General features: G+C 40.6%; 2 protein-coding genes across 4 annotated transcripts in view; one reads left to right on the top strand and one right to left on the bottom strand.

Moving 5' to 3' along the window:
* Positions 1–324: 324 nt before the first annotated feature.
* On the bottom strand, positions 325–5304 carry LOC138620211 (ATP-dependent RNA helicase DDX39A-like). Of its 2 annotated transcripts, none has more exons than XM_069697208.1 (10): positions 5211–5304; positions 4031–4238; positions 3706–3833; positions 3245–3521; positions 2898–3016; positions 2247–2378; positions 1875–1984; positions 1432–1576; positions 1000–1147; positions 325–586 (listed from the first exon to the last, which is right to left on the bottom strand). In XM_069697208.1, the coding sequence occupies exons 2-10, from the start codon at positions 4236–4238 to the stop codon at positions 570–572; spliced, it is 1284 nt and encodes a 427-aa protein (XP_069553309.1). In that variant the 5' UTR covers positions 5211–5304; the 3' UTR covers positions 325–569. The 2 variants fall into 2 exon arrangements, with proteins under 2 accessions (XP_069553309.1, XP_069553310.1); XM_069697209.1 differs by lacking the exon at positions 5211–5304 and adding an exon at positions 4731–4749.
* Positions 5305–7928: 2624 nt separating this feature from the next.
* The window catches only part of evi5l (ecotropic viral integration site 5 like), a 34442-nt gene continuing 21898 nt past the window's right edge, over positions 7929–20472 (top strand). For both annotated transcript variants that reach the window (XM_069697194.1, XM_069697193.1), the window contains exons 1-2: positions 7929–8314; positions 18617–19004. In XM_069697194.1, coding sequence (XP_069553295.1) covers positions 18763–19004 — 242 coding nt within the window. In that variant the 5' untranslated portion in view covers positions 7929–8314; positions 18617–18762. The remainder of the gene's footprint in view (positions 8315–18616; positions 19005–20472) is intronic.

The following is a 20472-nucleotide window of genomic DNA, read 5'->3' as shown; positions in this document are numbered from 1 at the left end:
TGTTACAAGTTTTTGTTGGTCCATCCACGTGATAAAACTGACTCCCGAGCTAAAGTTTCATGTGAGGTTTTATTTTAACTCAACTTGTAGTTTCAAATTATGCTACTTGGCAGGTAGTTCAAAATTGCCAGCTGTTTCGGGAAACAGAGGCAGCGTCTTTAAAATGTGACGATAGCGCCCTCTTCTTGCGAGTATAATTACCAACAGTTAAGTGACTCAAAGACATGTTTGATATTATACTGTTTAGTGTAATTGTATCTTTATTGAAACATCTGATATACTTTAATGTTTAAAGTGTTAAAAATTAAATCCAGCATCATTAAATAAGGTATAAAAAGTTTTATTTCTTTAACCAAAACAATATATCCATGGTTTTAACAAGGAAAACACTAAAACAAGCACCCCATGAAGACTTGGGAAAATAAAATTGTCTTATCATTATGAACTTGCCTACACATATGGTGGGAACGGCACCTTAAAATAAATGTTGAGGATTTGTTTTTGTTCCACCAAGATGATACAACAACAACAAAGCCGCACGCAGTCTCCCCTGGTAGGACATTTGAGACTCATCTGGCCTGTTCAACTGCAAAGAGAGAAACAAGAGGAGACAATGAGATATAGTGACAAAAAGTCATATGATGTAACTTTATACACTAGTTATCAGGTGGGACACAGTGATACCTCGTCTTAATATTTCATAGCATGTTAACAGAGTTTTTAGTGCCGAACAGAAAATCACAGCCCGTCTTTTCTGCCCACACCTTCATTTCTGGCTGCATGATCACTGCTTCATTTAGCGTCACCCTTTTCTCCCCAATGACAAAAGACAAGAAGCCTCAAAGCAGCCACCATCAAAGTTAAGAGAACTTGCACGTGTTAGCTAAAAACAAACCTGTTACATACCAGGATACTACTCCACATATTACCAAATGTGATTCATGAAAGTCAGCGTCTTTAGACAAGTGCGCAGCACTTATAAGCAACAGAAAAACTTACTGTAGGAGGAAATGTCGATCTCCTCTGGCAGCTCTGCTACATTGACCTCAAAGCGGTCTTGGACCTCGTTCAGGGTCTTAGCATCGGTCTCGTCTGACACGAAGGTAACAGCCAGGCCTTTGGTCCCGAACCTGCCAGCACGGGCCACCTGAGGTAAAGAAAAGAAAGTCAGGGCTCGAAGCATGCTCTGCTTGACAGAAACAGAAATGTCACAATGTTTCCAAAAGGTGAAGTTTTTATGTCACACTAGTGCTAGTTTCTAAAAATATAAAGTTTCAGATTATAAATATTTTCTTAACACAATCTCCAAAGTGTATATCATTTAGTAAATTTGGTACAAGCTAAAGACTCTTTGATGGGATTTTTGGTTTTGGAAATGACAAACTGCAGATAGCGGACAGACAACTTCCATTAAATTCTAGCTGAACTGACTCTGTGAAGGTACGTGTCAGAGTCCTCTGGCATGTCGTAGTTGAAGACGATGTTGACTCGCTCGATGTCCATGCCTCTGCCAAACAGGTTGGTTGCCACCAGGATCCGCCGCTGGAAGTCTTTAAACTGCTGGTACCGAGATAACCTGGAGGGGGACAGAGGAGTAACGACATTATGAACCACAGAAATAAATCCAAATATCCAAATTTGAGAAACATTAAGCACATCATAATAACTTAGAAATTGGTATTTTCTACACAGCACTGAGAGGAAAGTAATACCGCCTGACTTGACAGACAAGCAGGATCCTGATATTGCCTCCAAGCATTTTATTATTACAAACAAATTGCTGTGCAGTGAGTACAATGTGCTTCTTTATATAGATAAATTTAGTCAAATTTAAGAAAACCACTGTCAATTTCCAAGTGTGAAGCAACACCTACCTCTCCTCCTGAGCCATGCCCCTGTGGATGGCAATAGCAGGGAAGTTCTGCTCCACCAGAAGCTGGGACAGAGCAACACAGCGATGCACCGACTTCACAAAGATCACCACCTACCAAGAACCATAGGAAACAATTGAGTCCGGCACATTTTCATATTTGTATTGAGAAAGGCAAAGACAGGACAGGAGCTGGTGTTCTAGAGGACAAAGCGCAAGAGGAGTTAAACTTACAAAATGATAAGCTTAAGTTAAGGGTAAACTGACAAGTATGTCACTGTGTACTCGATAATCAAACCTGTTCCCAAGGATTTAAAATACCAAAAATAATGTGCATGGCTGATTCCAACTAATTTCAATAGAATGCCGGCTATACCTGATTGAACTCGAGCACGTCGAGCAGGTCGAAGAGCTTTCGATTCTTCTCGCTATCCTTCAGCTTGCAGTAATACTGCTGTAAGCCATGAAGAGTCAGCTTGGTCTCATCGTCCACAAAAACCTCCATCGGCTGCATAGCGAGGGAGTGAAGGAACCAACATTAGTTGCACTCGCATCAGAAATGTAAAAGCATGAAACAAGAGAGGTTCCCTAGGTTTTGACAAATGAACGCAGTACGGCAGCCCATTGCGGGTGTTCTCCTGCACTGCAGCATAGCCACGTTTTGACCAAGCCACATCTGCTGAGGAGGTTCAATATGCCCCTCTAATATGGCCACTTATGACACAGACAGCCACAAATGGGCAAAGCTACAAGGGACTTGACGACAAGCTATGCAATAACTTTTCACACTGACTACACATGACCAAAATACACTCTTAACTCACTGATAAGTCATTATTCATTGGTAAAATAATAGGTAAGAAGTTCTCCTGTTTGCTGTTGTCAGGATCTTAAAGGTAACAATTGTATACATGTGGGCAAAAATTTTCATTTGTAAGGAAAAACCTCAGTTTGATGATGTTTTGGTCTCTTCTAAAAATCAAATCAAACCAATTCACATTCCATGTGACATGAGATGATAACTCACATCCTGCATGAACTTGCGGCAGACGGGGCGGATCTCCTTGCTAAGAGTTGCACTGAACATCATAACTTGCTTCTCATGGGGTGTCAGTCTGAAGATTTCCTGGACATCACACCTCATGTCTGTGGAAGAAAAACAAATAGTATAACCAAGGACATCAGTCTTGCTTGTATAAAAATCAAACAGTTTTAAACTTAATCATTACCTCCACATGTTGGATGGTAATTTCTTAAGTTTACTTTTAAATAAACACTATTTTAAGTGATGTAAAGTTACTTTTATATCAGTCAGATATAATTTCAGACAGGATGTCTCCACATTAAACGGTCATTTCTGTTCCTCTCACTCACCCAACTGCTCCAGCATCTTATCACACTCGTCAAGCACAAAGTGTTTGATGTTCTTCACACTGAGGGTCTTGTTACGAATGAGGGCCAAGGTACGTCCTGGGGTTCCGACGACAATGTGAGGGCAGTTCTTCTTCAGGACTTCCTCGTCCTTCTTGATGGGCATCCCACCGAAGAACACAGACACCTTGACAGTGGGCATGTACTTGGAGAACCGCTCGTACTCTTTGCTGATCTGGAAAGCCAACTCTCGTGTGTGGCACATCACCAGGACAGACACCTGTCATACAGTTAAAAAAAAGGACAGGAGTTTTATCAACTGTTTAGTCATCACAGATGTCTCACATTATTCCCTGCTCAAGTTCTTTGATTTTCTACGTAACATTTTGGTAATTTTATTTCTTTAATGTTAAAAAAAAAAAAAAAAAAATCACACAGAGGCACAAGTGTAATGACCAACCTACCTGACCATCTACAGGCTCTATCTGCTGCAGGGTGGCAAGGACAAACACTGCTGTCTTCCCCATACCAGACTTGGCCTGACACAGGATATCCATGCCCAGGATAGCTTGAGGAATACACTCATGTTGAACTGAAAAATGATACAAATGGCACTTTAAAATGTGCAAAAGTCTGAAAATCTCCTGTTTGATTCACATGAACAGGGAAGAAATTGTTACTTGAAGCTGAAGCTCTAAGAAAGGGATTATGACCCAGGGAGTGGGCAACAACACATCATCAGGAGGATAAAAGTAACTTAATTTAAAACAACACAAAACTCGTACGGACCTTCTGAGGGATGCTCAAAACCGCAGTCAACGATGGCACGGAGCAGCTCTGGTTTAAGGAGAAAGTCTCTGAAGCCCGAGCTGTGGATGGATACGTAGGACCCCTTCACCTCCTTCTTGTTTGCTGGGGTGCCGGTCTCATTGGCTCCCTGGGGCTCCTCATCCTCTTCATAGTCCAGAAGTTCATTATCAACGTCGTTTTCTGCCATCTGCGTTAAACCAAGGAAAACATCTCTTAAAACAATACTCTGTGTCGAAGTAGACCTTTTACGTACGTATTCATATTTTAGACGAAAGCCAGGTGAGCGTTAAAGAATAAATAAAAATCTAATGAAAAGATATTGTCGGGATCCATTTCATTTTTATCATTATAACTTAAGCTTATTTGTCCGTCTTTGAATAACGTATTAAAATTATACATTTAACAGTGAGCGTTACAAATATGCAGCCTGCACACTAGAATTAACGGCAGACAAACACGTTCGTAATAGTTTGATATTATAATATAACAATAATAATCCTGTTCCTCGTCACTTGTTTAATAAATTTGCTAAATTAGCAACGATGTTCGACGATCACTTGGCTAACGTTAGCATACCTTAGCTCACGTAAGAATTAATGAATTATTAGACGGAGTAGACTAAGATGAACGTGTTTTGTGTTTAGTGTTTAACGACCGACGCGATGGATGGAGTACGTACAGCTATTTACACGTAAGTTAACTCAAAATCGTAGCCGAGAAGTGTTTGTCCCGGCGACAGAAGCAGCACACTCATAAACAATGGAGTCCTCTTCCTCCTCCTTCATTCATACCGGCGGCTAGTTAGCGAGCTAAGCAGCGCACGCTCCATCTGGAGCCTCAAACGTGACACAAGTTTCGTATTTTGGTATTTCAGGAGGACGGATAACCAGAAGCAAAACTATCCACGACCGTCAGAGCGAACTAGGAGTTAGCCAAGCGGCTCATATCAAAATCGACTTTTGTGTTAAATCAAAACCAAGCTAATGTTCATGCGCCGGGCGTGTTAGCTGTCGAGGCGACCCTCAAAACCACAAAACGTACGTCCGGCCCCCCCCAAAGTATTCCAAACATTTACCCACATTTAAATTTTTTTTTAAAAAAACAACACATATCTACATACTTGCAAAGTGTGATGTGAAAAGTTGTAAGACAGCGTTACCTTGCAGTGGGATCAAATGTTCCGCGGATGTCAATGTGCGTGGAACTACGGAGCTAGCGGGGCTATTCACGTATGCTGCGTTCAGGTACACCTCGAACATTTTCTACTCTTACTGCGGCTTGAACTCACAGACTGAACCGTAAAAGGACCGTGACGTAAATAACTCTTTGTGCTTGATGACAACCAACAAACACCACAACAAAACGATCACGATCCTGTTATCTTATTCATTCCAGCGTCCTGTTTAGCACGTTAAGTTTTATTTTTTGTTTTTAATTGTTGCTGTTTTTGGTTTTTTTAACCAAATAAAACTGTCAACGATTAAATGCATCACCGTAACATCAGTTGATGACTAATCTATCGAGTTCCTCTCCACTTAAATTGACCCACAATTGATGTTGCCCTCATTTATCCTAGTCGTTATGTTCACACTTACGATATTTAGGTCAACACCTGAAGGCATCAGCAGCACAGCCTGTTCTGAATGAACGACGTCATGTTTCTTTTGCTGTGATTGGTCAGAATCACAGAGGTCAGGGAAATGGATGAGATACTTGTTGAATTGTTGGGTTTCTCTGTATAATATTGTACAGTCTTGGTGTAAGGACTTTAATGTGTTAAGTGCCATGAAATAACCTATGTTGTGATTTGGCGCTATATAAATAAAGTTGAATTTATACTGTAATATTGATTATTTACTCCTTATATCTTGTACAGACCGCGTACAAAATTACTAGATATATGTCATGTATATGCAATATATTGAATGGACATAGTAGATATAAATTAAGTATTTATTCAAAACGGTCTCATTGTATTGAGTTTTTTCAACATTTGCTGTAGTCTGGGCTGCTGCACTATCCAAATTGTCCACCTGATGGCGATGTTATTTGGCCAGATGACAAACATCATTCAAATGTACCTCGGTCATTCATCAGGGCCTGCCAATGATGAAATACTACTGTAGGAACCTACAAAACTAGATTAAAAGATGCTCTGCTTCATTCATCCTACTACGGGAGGTCACAGGGTCAAATTTCCATCCACATTTAAAATACAGGCCAAGTCGAAAAAGGGAAGGTGAGTATGAGGCACAACTCTAAATTTTAAATGATTTGGAGACAACATTGTTTGTGTAGAATACAGTGACAACAAAGCTACATACAGAGCCTGATAACTTCTCACCTCACCTGTATTTGTAGAAAAAGACATGTCATGAATGTCTGCGCTTTAAACACGGAAACAACCAAGATACAAACAGTATTAAGTCTGACAGAGTCTGAGAAGCATTCAACATTTTGTCAAATATACACTGTTTCTTTTCACACAGATTTTGAGTTGCCAATTGTAACATTGGGGTTTAACATTAAACTATTCCGCGAAAGGTCCAGAAACTCTCAGAAAGGGTTACACTTTACACAAAAGAGGGTTCACATTTTCTCCTGCATGTGGCGCCATTGGCTGAACATTGAATCCCAAAGGGCTCTAATTTGCGCTTTTAAAGACAGCAAAATCACTGTTTCAATACTAACCAGAAGGATATTTTTCTATTCTCTATCATTGACTGTGTATCTCTTGTAAAGTACAAAAATCTGACTTTGCATGCAAATTATCATTATCTAATATTTCAGTTATATGTGTGTGTTTGCTTGAGTGTTTGCATGCTCTGTGAATGCACATGTTCCTCTTCTTTCCAGTCTCCTGCTGATCTCAGCCTGAGAGCAGCTCTGGCTTTTCCACAGCATAGGCTGTCTGCAGCACCTCATCTCCTGCTGTTCCATCATCCTTCCCCTCATACATGGAATTGGATGTGTTTGCGCATTGCCAGCAATGTACTGGAAATGGACAAGCAGACCTGTCTGTGAAGCGAGTTCTAGCAAGTGCTCAGTCTGAGCAGAAGGTCCAAGTCTTAAAAGCTGTGACCTTGCTGCTGTGTTTTTCTCCTGAAAACGCTGCCTTATCTACCTCATCTTGAAAATCACTGTAGTATGAAAGCTCTTTTCTTTATTTTGTTTACATTTCATAACTGACTTTGATTAAATTAAGTGAAGCTCCATGCTTGACACTTTAAATTAAAGGTTAATCCAGACCTTATTTCAGTTTTGGAGGCCTAGTTGGCTGAAAACCCTGAACATAAATCTAATTTTGTGCAACAAACAGAGAATAAAATTACTGAACAAAATCTGTTTTCAAAGTTTATAAATATATAATTACGCAGTGGCATTGGTGGAGAGCAGTCAGTTTTGAGGCACCTTATTTTCACATTCATATTTCATGCCATGTAGGTTACTTCTACTCCACTAGATATAGCAACAATTGCTTTACACATTAACCAGCTTAAAATATACATAGCATTGTAATGTAAGTAACACTAGTGCATACAATGGACAAGTAAAAGACCTTTACTCATAGCCTTTATATAGGCTACATCAGCAATAACAATCTAATCAATACTGCCAGAGGCTGACTGAAACTATTACATAAAACGTTTTTGTCACGTAATTATATAATTTAGTTGCTATACATAAATAAATCCGTTTAAATGACAACGCTGTGTGACACCTGCGGAGCCCGCCTCCCCGCAGAATAAAGTTCCACGCTGATTGGCTCTATTTGTTGTCCACCAAAAGTCACGCAAGGCTATTGGTTCTCAACATGTCAATCATCTATCATTGCGCAACGTGATTGGCGCGCCCCGCCCCGTGCGCAACAAGAGCCACAGAACGCCAGCCATTCTGTGATTTACTCGTAATGATTGATGCGGCCGTTTATACCACATCCCCGTCCAACCGTCGGCTACATCACGCGGCTGTCAAGATAATTTTAGCGGAGGCCTCTGGAAATATTGTTCCTCCTTTAATTCGGTTCACAGACACACGCACAACCTCTCGGCAGAGGCTCGCGACCAGCTGTGCGACGCGGCGACGCTGGCTCCCGGGTGATCGGCGGCAGGAGGATGGCACTGCGTTGGACGCTCTCTCCGTGTTTGTCCTCGGCGGTCTATTAAGATTTTAATTAGCCGATAACAAACGGTTGACATTTACGACGGACAGGTGTGGGAGCGACGATCAACGGACCGCTCCGATTATGGAAAAGGAATGCAGGTAAAGCGTTTGGAGGTTTAATTGTTTATCAGACGTCATTATTATTTTTTTTAAATGGAACGTGAACGTTATCACGAGGAGCCTTATTCACGGGCCCGCGAGCTTATTAGTTTGTAGCCTATCAATTCAAAACAGTTCAAAGTGACCAAGCCCACATTACTCTCCTTGTTGTTGAAGCCCCATCAGCAGCAGCAGCAGCTTCATCCGTCTGCTCCATTTATCTCGGTGAAAAATTCCGCTGTGCAACATGCCAGCGGAGACGCGACCGTGCTTTCGCCGACGAACCGGATTTCTTGCTGAGGCTGTAATGTTGTCCATACTGTCTCTCCTCAACGTCTCGTCCTCGTTTAATGTCGTTACACAACCTTGTTGTTGTGGGGAAGCCGGTACATTTTGGTTCCGCAAAGAAAGGAGGGGTTGGTGATGGTGATGATAAGGATAATGTGTCATTTTGGCCACAGATGTTGATCCCAGCCGAGCCCGGAGTCGACCGCAGAGCATGTAAGGCCTGTTGTTCAGGCATCCTCAAGCAGCACAGCAGGCCGGGGTAGTGAGCTGTCATGTCCAAACTAACCGTCAATATAGGATTACTGGCTTTTCAAGTAAGAAACTGCAAGACAAGGGATTATGCGAGTCATCCTCAGCATACGGAGCTGCTGGAACGTCAGTGATGGCTATGTTGTATTAAAAACAGGTCTATCCAGATGTTTGTTAAACTACCTGTGATAAACACTGTAGATATTAAGTCTTGAACTCGTCACCTTGGCTGAAATTGACATTTAAATGATTGTCTCTCAGTGTTGTTTTGACCCGAAATCCAGCTGCTTTTTTCTGTATCATCTATCACGTAGTGATTTACAGGTAAATCCTGTTAAATGTCCTTGACTGGATTATAAAACAGAACACCAGCACTACTGTAAACCGAGGGCACCAGGACTGAAAACCACTAAGTAAAATGACTTTGTGTTGTAAATCTGGGACAGACACATATCATTTTAACCACCAAATAAAAAGTGGGGAACTGACACAGTTTTAGGGCTATGATGTTGAAAAACGGACTAGTCACAAAATGGAAGAACTCCCTCAAGCCTTTATCTTTTTTTATGAGAGAGGGGTACTATTCAAGGAATTAATTATATTTCTCATTTGATTGTGACTACAGTTTAAATGCCCCATGACTAAGGGAACTGAGGAATGGGCCCATGTTTTTCAATGAGATTATTTTCAGGTTTATCTGTGAAATCCACTCACTATGCAAACGTCATCTCACATTTCACCGTCAAGGAAACAGGTATCAGATTCTCACATCCTGGCGACCTTGTTTCAAAGCGTCACACACTCAAAACAACTTTGTTATCTGATCCAAAAATCAGGCACACAAAAGGTTTAATACTACTCTCTGTGACACGCAAACACACTTCAGTTTATCCCTGCTAACCTTTTCCTCTGCACTAACTGCTTCTGCTGTGTTATTTGTATCTGCGCCAAAAGCGCTCTGGACTGTGTCTTCAGGACAAATGGTCACTTAGATGTGCATGCACTCGTGTTTGTGTGTGTACTGTACATGTGCGTGCATGCATGCGCGTGTGGCCTCCAGTAAGAACAGTAGGAGGGATAGCATCTCTCCGATTTCTCATTGTACTGTACAGTTAGTCTGCCTGCTGCTGTCCAGGTTCATTATTGTCTCCCACAGTTTTTGCTTGTAGAAGTGAAATGTCAGTCAGTAACAAACATGAGTTCATGTTTTGGTCATAACAAGGATGAACTGAGGGATTTTCCTCGTGACTCAAAGAAGATTTTGTCTTTGATAAATGGTCTAACATGGTGATGCTGTTTCTTTTTCCTTGGCTTACAATAAAATCTTAACAGTTACTCCACTTGTGGCTTAATCCAGCCAAAAAAAAAAAATCTGAATTGAATAATCAAAGAGAAGCAGTATGTCTTTTTAATGTAGTTTTAACTGCAGCTGTGTAGGAAATCATTATGTGTTCATTTGTCAGCTGTTTTCCAGCTTCAATATAATATTGCTTGAACACATCAGATTCAAATCAAAGTAAAAGATGAGTTGTTGCATCCTAATGGGCGTAGACCTCGGCCTTCAACCAGTTGGCTTTCACCACCATATGCACCAAAACTCTACCACTGCTGGAACTACAGTTAGAAAAAAAACGCTTGACTTCAACGTCATCGCACTTAACCACTGACACTGCTTTCTGATTGGTCCGCCCTTCAGCGAAGGGGTTTCCAGACTGTAATATCAGGGAAGAAAATTGATGCTGCTGTGAGCAAACAATCTGGATAACACCAGGCTTGTGTCCGAGAGGCTCAGGTGCAACTCTTCCTCACATTATAAATCTAAACTTTACTAATTGATGTGGTAAATGTGGATCTTTTTCCTTTGGATGGCTGACTGTTTGACTCTGTCTGTGAATGAGGTTGATCCTTAAGTTAAAACTAAATATTTTGAAATATAGAGACACAACTACCAAGAACGTGTCAACTAAAATGCCATTTAATTTCTTAATTTATTTCTTAATTCTTTGGTCTATAACCTTTCCTACCACTTCAAATGCATTTTACATTTTAAAGCCTGAAATTATTAATTTACCATCCCAGAATACTAAAAGCACTAGAAAATATTTACATTTTAGAAACGGTAGCAGAATTTTCTGTATTTTAGCCTAAAACTGTCTTAAACGATTAATTAGATATCAAAAGAGTCACTGATTGATTTTCTGTCGTTGGATTAATTGATCAATTAGTGTATCCTGAAAATCTTTGCTTCCTATATTAGTGTTTCCTAAATAAAACTACCATCCACACAAAAGAGCGTCTGGATGGACCCCACACAGTACAGTAAAGCTTCTACTGTTTAATAAGGTGGATTTGTGGGACAGAATGTTGTCCCTATAAAGTTTTGTGTATAGTCTATGTGGACTGATGCTTGTCCTCCTGCCTGGCCTGCTGCTTGACTGTGTCGGCGCTGGCCACGGCTCTGCACGGCACTGCACTCCTTCTCCCTTGCTGACACATGGAAACGGGGAGCAACTTGATGACCCGGCTGCCGTGGTTCAGGCTCACTACAACTGCAGCTCCTCCACAGCTCTCCTTCCTCTCTGCCCCATTGTTCTTTTGGGCTGCAGATTTATAACTGGATCTCTGTTGCCCTGCAGATTTTACACGGACTGAATCGTGATCTCATTTTTTTAATTTTTTTTTTTCAGACTGCTGCATGCTGGATTTACACCAACATGCAAATTACGTTCAAATAATGAGCCAGCGACGCACCGAAGGGCCATGACATTTAACATGAATCGGTGTTGTGCTCCGCTCTGAATATTGCTTTCCTTGTTCTATTTGCTCACCTGTTTCAATAGTAGTTTGATCTGTCTCCTTGCCCATTGTTTCCTTTGGTAAACACAAAGGATAATTATTTCATAAGCATAGGGCATTAAATACTGCCTATGCCTTTAATTAGCATAATTTCAGTGATTTCTGAAACGGGTAAGAACACGCTGCTTGTCTGCACAAAACGTCAGAGCATTTCATCAGCACAGGCAGCACATTGTTGTTGCTTAAAATGAACTAGAGGAAATGATTTACTGCAGGAAGAATCTGTTGGAGTATGATTAACAACATAGACGTGTTGGCAAGTGAGAGAGAGAAACCTGTGTAGTCGCATCAGGTTGTTGATGATTCCTTTACACTATCAGCTTGTAATCTGACTGTGAGTTAATGGGCTATCAGTGCGTTTGTTCTTTGGAGTCAACAAAATAGCAGGTAAAAGATTTTACTGCTTAGATTATGTTGCAAAACAAATGAGATCAGATCTGTATATTGTTCGAGGAGGCTTTCTGTGCCACCTATAGGTGCCAGTGAACGAGAGTCTATGATTACCGGTAGTGTTTTACATCTTTTGATTTTTCTTATATATCTGAGAACACCTGCGCAGATCAACTAACTGATTACTTTGTCATTTCCCTGGGAGGCTAAAGGGAGTTATGAAATGCAAGAAAACAACAACAAAAAAAAACAGAAGAAAATCTAATTTCCACTGTTAGTTTGTAGTGTTTGGCCCTTTCCTCTCACAGCAAACAACAGATGTTTGTAATCAGAGCGGGTGATTAAACAGCTCGAGTACTGATCAGTGTTTGTGACGCTGCTGCTGAGAAAGTATGACATTTTAAGATAATGTAATGAATGCAGGAAAAACAATGTCAGTCATTGGCTATCAGGGCTTTTCCACTAACCCACGATGGCCCATGTTTCCACTGCAGCCTCAGGGGGGAGATAATCTCCCCCCTGACCTGCGCTGCTGTAGTCCTGTGAGTGTGTGTGGTCTGGAGATCCGCTTCACTCCTGTATGCCTGTTTGTACAGTCAGATGTCGGCCTCATTTCACAGTTCACATTCAGCCGCATTATCCGTGTTACGTTTGATCATTTGAATTTGTGTATCCAAACAATATTGCCTCAAACAATACCACAAGCCGATGCCGTGTCGACCTCCCCCACCCCTACTGTTTATCACAGAGTTTGGAGTGCTTTATTTGTGGCTCAGTGTAAACTACTTTACCTTTACCTTTGCAGCTCTGTACGTCTAACACCCTCACAGTATAAAAACCCTGTGTTAACAGCCAGTTTGTTCACAGACTTGTACACAGTTCAAATATCCTCCACGACACCCTCATATAATCTCGTTTTATATTAGATTCTGCAGTCTGTTTAGCAACGTCTTTTTAAGGTATTCAATAATCTGATCAGTCACAGTAGCCTACTAATGCACTGAGTGGCCCAAAAGAGCATCGTTCCTGTGTGAGTGAACATTGATGGGTTGTGGCTATTTCTACACCATTTCCTGCTACCATGGCACTCAGGGGAACCAAATCGTCCAACTAAATTTAGAGCAGGAAAGCATTAGTCATATAAAATGGTCAGTAGATTCTGGGGAAAATATCTGGAAAACATGAATTGTCTTTGACACTGATTATCCTGAATGTGTCTCCTCGTCATTTATTCTTGACCTCACGGCGTGTTTCGAAGTTAAAAACAAACAAACCGACGACTGTACCGTACGATACTATTGACTGTACACTGATTTGTACAGCACAACCGGTACATGAGGGCTGTTTCAAGAACAGATTGTTATTACCATAATGATGATGCAGGATGATGCTCTCAGGGTTCTCGGGTAGCCAGTAGACACAGTCAGATTCACTGTTGAATGACTCAAGCAGCAGTGGTGGAAGAATTATTCAGATAGCTTACTTAAGTAAACGTATCAATACCACAATATAAACAATCTTCCATTATAAGAAAAATTCTAAATTTTACTTCAAGTCTCATAAATTGTCTACAAATTATCTTTGATTTCACTAATTTTTGACAGATTTGTTTACGGGTCGTAGGTTACATTAGCTGCTACCAACATAACACCTGAATATCTGTCCAAAGTCGGTGGTCAAGGGGCATTGTGGGTAACGTAGGTGCAAGATATTAACAAGCAGGAGGAAGACATAAAATGAAAAAAGATAATGTGTCTGGTTCTACTTCTCATTTTAGTTTTTTTTAGAGTATAGGAGTGCATTGCACAGGTTGATAGTGCAAAAGGCCTTCTTTCATCATGCACAAATTGATCGGGATCTATTTTACACACCATCGCTCTTCTGCACTATATGTGGAGTGCATTTAACTTGTCAATACATCAGTTCTCAGAGCTAATTCCATGCAGTGGTTTGACCTAAAGAGTCATCCAGTTGTGGCTTTTAAAAAACAGAGACGGGGGGCGGAGGGGGGCAACAATGTGGTTAGCAGCTACAGATTAACAAAGGGGTCGCACTTGCTGTCACAGCAGGAAGGTCCCCGGGGCGAGACGCACACGCATCAGGGAAGTCTGGATCCTTGAGAAAACAAGCTGATTTTTCTGTTTTTTGTATATTAGTTGCTGATCATAGTTTTCCATTTGTGTGTTTTTGTTTTTCTTGGGTGTCAAGGAAAGTAATTTACGGCTCACAATGTCTACAGTTGCATGTAATAATATGTCTTTTGAGGAAATAAATGTATCAGTCTGTTTTTAGTTGGGTGTTGTGAGGAGACTGGGGGGGGGGAGGGGGTGCTTGTCTTTTTTTTCTTTTCTTTATACCCTCCTTATTCTTATTTGCCCCAGGGTGGATCAGTCTCCATGTCACCAAGCACATGGTGACTGTGAAACCCCTCCTTACACCAATGACAAGTAAATCAGACACATTCTTTAATTCTTTATTGAGATTTGCATTCAAACCATGCGAACAACATTTCAACCGTGGAAGGGCCAAAGGGACATGGGTTCATGTTAGATGACTGGAGGAGGTGCGTGCGTGTTCGAGGAAGGTCATTGGAGAAAACAATAGCCCTGTCTGTTTGTGTAGACAGAGAGAGCTCGGAGGGGATGCGTTCAAAAGCGTGGATTGTACACAAGACCGTAATTGTGCATGATGATATAGGTGGAGGAGAAACTAAACATGTACACACACATACATGTACATATATCTATCAATCACACACCAAGACTCCCCCTCATGTCACAGTGACAGTGTCCATGCATAACGACACACACACACACACACACTGAAGTGTAACTTGAACAATGTAACATGGGTTATATCGAGCATGGAGACATGTCACAGCACATGCTAAACAGTAACCTTACACACAAATACAAGTAGATTACCATGCTGCAACCCCTCGTCCTCTGCAGTTTCCTCCTGGGACAAAGTGACATTACAGCTGTCATCTACAGAACATCAACCAAGGTCAGAAAATCCAGCTTGTTTTGCTTTGTCTGAGACCTTCACAATGTCCTCTCTCACACACATGTGTGTGAGAGAGGAAACAACTCTTTAGTCCTGCATGACTCACACCTTTTTCAGTGTGGGTTGACCACAGTGACACAGCTGAAGAGCCTTCTGTAGTGCTGAATTCTCTCTGAAGCGTCTCTTCTTTTATATTGTCGCCACTAAATAGTTGACACTTAAGAAGATGCTCTCATGGCACTTTAAAAAAAAAAAATCAGTTGATTAATCTGATAGTCAATTCATCAAATGACCTCTTTACCAAAAGGTCCACATTACTCTGAGTTTTTGTTTGTTTGTGCTGTGGCATTTGGAAATGTGCAATTTCTAGCCAACAGTGCTGTGGCTTTATGGATTCACCTAAATCTGGAGCTGCAGTGTTGAGTCCCATCAGCAATAATATAAATTTAACAGATCAAGCCAATGGGAAATCTGGTGCAGAGATTTCTTTATTTCAGTGAAATAAAACTTTCTCAGGAAGCAGCATTGAGCGAGTGATCTGTCCATGGAGAGACGGCTTCAACATCTTTTTCTTTTTATTCTTGTGCCTTTGGTGTAAAACATCACAGACTGTCCAGGCTAGTGAACATCAGCATTTTATATTCACCTTTATTTGATCCAGAGGCTAAACATCTGTAAGTGTCTAGTACAAGTATAGCATTTGTCAATAACGGCGCTAGCTGCTGGGACTGAGGTGAATATGATTGAATATGAAGGCAGACCCATCACTGCCTGAGGCTCATCCATCTGTCAGATGATTTTTTAGAAGAAAAGGCTGCTTGAAATTCTCCTTTGATTGTTGCTGCAAATTCTTTTGTATCTGTGCTATCAATAGATTCTATGGGTGGAATTGCATTTCCTATCAGAAAGACTGCATTTCAGTTTGTTTTTAGAAAAATCCCTTTTACAAATGTGATTGGTTTCATTGACTTGATCAACTGTTTTGATCAGGCTGGTTGCATGAATGTGGTCTTTGTTTCCTCCACATGCAGAGTTCAGACAGTTGCTATGCTCCTCTTCTCTCTTTTCCTACATGCTATATTACTGCTGTCCTTGTTTTGTTGTGCATGTCAGCATCTTATGCCTCATATTATATATGTTACTGAATGTTCCTCCCAACCTTCATGCGTGATCACACGGCAGAAATCAATACTTCATGGCATTGTTTGGGAGTTTTCTAATCGAAGAACGCTTCAAAAGCAATTTTCTATTAACTCACCATACTGTAATTGTAGGGACTAGCTGACTATGACATGACATGTGTGTCGTGTGGTTTCTATCTGTGATTCATCTCATGCAAATGAGTGCATCGCCCATATATTTATTATAATATACATGTTATTGTGAGCTGTTTTTCAGCCATACTGTGTGTGTGTGTATGTGGCTCACACAGTATTTTCCACAGGGCTACGACATTAAAACAGCTGACATCTATAAAGCACACAGGTCAAGGGGAGTTGACTGTAGCTCCACATTCTGGTCCTCATTGTAGGGCAACATTTCTGCCTTTTAGCTCATTTTCTCCACAGACTCGTAACAACTCCACCCTGGTCGCCTCTCTGGTACTAGCTGCAGTACAAAGAGAGAGTTTGTATCTGTAAACAGTATGCGTGTTTGTATTGAATGAGTCTTTCCTCTAGCACGTGTGAAGTCTTCACACTGCCCCTTCATAACCAGCTGGCTATCTTTATCCATGTATTTGCAGTGATGAAAATAATGTGGGCATCCTGTCTAGCAATAACAAGTTTGATTATTGCATTCAAGACACGAATGTCTTCGTATGGCCTTAATCAGACAAACACACACATTTATAAACCTCCTAATCAATAAGAATCTAGTCACAATGCTTTCAGCCCAAACAGTACAGTTGCATACATTTTCTGCTGGCTGAAAAAATCTGGCTCTCGCTGTGAAATCACACCAGGGTTTACATGAGAAGGAAAACAATTAAAAGTTATCCTATCCCATATGATACAAACCAGTGGTGTTTGCTATTTGTAAGCCGTGTGACATCTAGGTTATCTAGGTTATCTCTTTGAACTAACTCAGTTTGGTTTTAATAAATTGCCCAGCTGTTTGCAGTCATTTTGTTGCACCATTTCTGAATGCACACGAACCTGTGGCGTGACCATGGCGAATTCCTTCTGAAGCCCTTTCAGTGTGATCTGAAGAACACGGTATCGGGTAATTAGCAATAACTGCTCAATGCGATTGTACCACTGCTGACTTTCACTTTTCCTCCTGATGAAAAAACAAAGTTAGTGAAGTTGTGAATTTTATCTGTACAGATTGCAGCATTCCACTCACATCAGCAGGATTGGTTCAATTTTCTAACTTGCCGTGGAAAAAAAACACCTCCCTGATCGTAGAGTTTGTCTGCAGTGACGGACCTTGATGTTCTGAGTCAGGATGATGTCATTACAGTGACTAAGAGCCACTCCTCAGACCATTTACTTGAGCCAGGGTGTGGAGGGGCATTATTTGGGTCAAAGTGCACAAACTAAAATGTATGGAAATAATTTTTGTGGAGGACAATGAAGTCTCTTGAGTGTTTTTATTCCTGAGGGAGATTTGTTTTCACAACTGCATATTGAACACAGAAACTCATCAGAGGGTGTGAAAGTAAACTAATCTGTAATCTCATAGTTTATTATTTATTCATATATTCATTTTTCAATTATTTATATATTCATTTATGAAGAAATGAAACTTTATTAACGTATGAATAAATGATAAACCTTAAGCTTTCAACCAAGTTTACTTTCACTGTCCCTCCTGTTATCATTAATTAATATGATAACTCCCGTACTTGTATCAACTCAAACTATAATAAATTCCCTTTTTAGCCACCGCAAATTTGCACAAAAACTGTATCCCCATATTTTACTCTATTCCAATGTTTTATTTGCAGTCTAGATATCCATATGATGTTATTTTAGTATTTTTAAGGACCAACCTTTTTTTTCGGTATAGTTTTACATCCCCTCCTTTCAGCTTGTCTCTGTAATTCCTCATAGAACAGACTGGTTTGTCTTTTAAGGGACATTGATATCAGTGACCCTGATTGGCTGACTCTTTTCTGAGTGCCACACACCCAGGCCAGTCATAGGTTTTCTTACCTTGTTAGCTCAGCGATGTGCTGAGGGCGGACATATGACACGAGTGTGAGTTTGTGACATCACAAACTTACAGCAGTGTTAACGGCACAGTTGTTGAATACGGGCTCTAAGCATTTTTCCGTGGACTGATCATTTTGACCCTTGTCTCAGAGAACTGATGTAAAAAAAAGAATGTTATTTTTACATGGATAAGATACAAATTAAGAAGGCTGGGTATGTCATGCTATTTTGCCACAGGTTTTGTTGGAGTACAAATTTGTCATGTTAGTTTTGATGATTATGGGAACTGCTCCGGTTCATATAATGTAGTTATCTGTCGTCATTTTCATTAAGCTTTTTCTTGTGTCAATTACAGGTTTGAAGACCTCTGATCATATTGGCTGCAGGGCCCGAAAGGTGGCCAATCAGGCAACAGCAAGGCTCACTGAGGAGGGAGACCAACAGGGAGACCCTCTTACTACACCCACACTGCTTCACCCATCCCACTCCATCCTTGACACCATGTCTATTCCCAGTGGCAGCCCAGAAAGAGAGGGCTCTGGCGGGGCTCCATCTCAGCTCGAGTGCCCTTCTTCCCCTCCTGGCATGGATGCAGACCCTTCATCGACAGGCAGCCCAGTGCTTAGCCCAGACTCTTCTTCCCAAGATACACTTCTGTCAGCACCAGCGGCCTCCCCAGCAGACTCTGAGAACCTGAGTCCTGACGAACTGGAGCTGTTGGCCAAACTGGAGGAGCAGAACAGGTGAGATCAGCCACCATGCCAATGGTGTTGTAGTGTTGCCCGTGAAAACAAAGCAGTTATTAAAGCTTCACTATGACTGAGTGAGACTCAGTTTAGTTGTATAAGAACAGGTTCAACCATTTGACCAAGGACTGCAAACGCAGTTTGTGATGGTAGTGGTGCCAAATCTCCCACTCAGATTTTTTAATTAATTTTTGAAACAATGGGCCTTTGTTTTCCCAGAGAACTCACCAAAAAAGCCATCCCAGTTTTCACTGATGAAAATGGATTTCCTCAGCTGTCTCTTGCAGATTTTATCAGCCTGGACTACTGCTCATGCTGAAACTCATGGTTGAAAACTCAGCTCGGCTAATGTTTTAATGTTTCCAGATAATTTAATTGAAAATTAAGAGCCCCTTAAAGGGGCATTAACTAAGCACAATATGGCTGAAAGCCCAACAGAATCATTTGGAATCCAAAAGAACCAACTATGGACAAGATAAGACGAAACTGTGGACAGCTCATGTTGGAAGTAAAAATCTTGAACAAGCAAGAACACAAATTCATGTAGTGGTAAGAACAGATAAATAATAAGTAATGACAAGGTCCCATTATGGAGGTAATAGGAACTTCATGATAGGTGTTATAAGGTATGATCCCCAAAGGAAGTAGTCACAAAGTTTTTCATCATCTTGGTACGTCACTGTTTCAGTTCGTAACAGGGCTTTCAAGTGTGAGAGAGACCATTTACTGCATTAAAAGCCAAATAGTGTGACGCACATCGGAAAAAAAATCAAAGCAAACATCAAAGACACAGATGCATCATAACCTGAAGACAGAAGTTTGTTCTGTACAAGCTGCACAAGCTTTAAACCCAATTCTTCATTATCTAGAACTAAAGGACACAAAAATCTGAAAGTGGTGTTCAACCCTTAAGCTAACTTTAAAGTATTCAGCAATGTTATGATTACAATATGACCCCAAAAATAATAATGCAGTTGGAGTGTGGTGATAAGTTTCATAAATATTTTAGTACTTTTTTCCTGAGCGCAGCCATAATGATCCATATGAAATGAAAGTAATGTTGTCGTTCTGTATTTGGCAGCATTTTGACACAGACTGCTTGTATTAAAAAAATATATATATATATATATATATATATATATACAGGCACCAGTCGAGTGCAAAGGGATTTGTGTGAAATGACCACAAGCAAATCCCAAATTGACCTAGAATTACGACTCTGCCTGCTATATATTTACAAGAAATACACTGGGTAACAAAAATGGGTTTGTAGGTTAGTGTTATAGGAAAAAAGTGAATAGGTGAAGTTCATGCATATATTCCTGTATGAGGGGAATCACCTAGATTGTATCAGTATTTATCTTTTAAACCCAGATTGAAGCACTATTGGCCCTCGGTATTGGAAAGTCTGTTTTCTGAGAGATTTTTTTTTTGTTTTTTTTTGTTTTGTTTTTTGTATATTGAG

Source organism: Brachyistius frenatus, unplaced genomic scaffold, assembly GCF_029030835.1.
Source record: "Brachyistius frenatus isolate BFR_SWC_R1_liver_20210118 unplaced genomic scaffold, ASM2903083v1 Contig_23, whole genome shotgun sequence".
In the NCBI taxonomy this organism is placed as follows: Eukaryota; Metazoa; Chordata; class Actinopteri; family Embiotocidae; genus Brachyistius; species Brachyistius frenatus.
The sequence above is the reverse complement of the archived record's forward strand: the minus strand, read 5'-3'. Positions and strand labels throughout refer to the sequence as shown.

Excerpts from the sequence above, each read along its gene's own strand:
- LOC138620211 (XM_069697208.1), bottom strand. The coding sequence starts at position 4,238 with ATGGCAGAAAACGACGTTGATAATGAACTTCTGGACTATGAAGAGGAT. Across the intron at positions 2,379-2,897 it reads GCCGCAAGTTCATGCAGGAT|CCGATGGAGGTTTTTGTGGA; the intron begins GTGAGTTATCAT and ends CTCGCTATGCAG. Across the intron at positions 1,148-1,431 it reads CTGACACGTACCTTCACAGA|GTGGCCCGTGCTGGCAGGTT; the intron begins GTCAGTTCAGCT and ends TCTTTACCTCAG.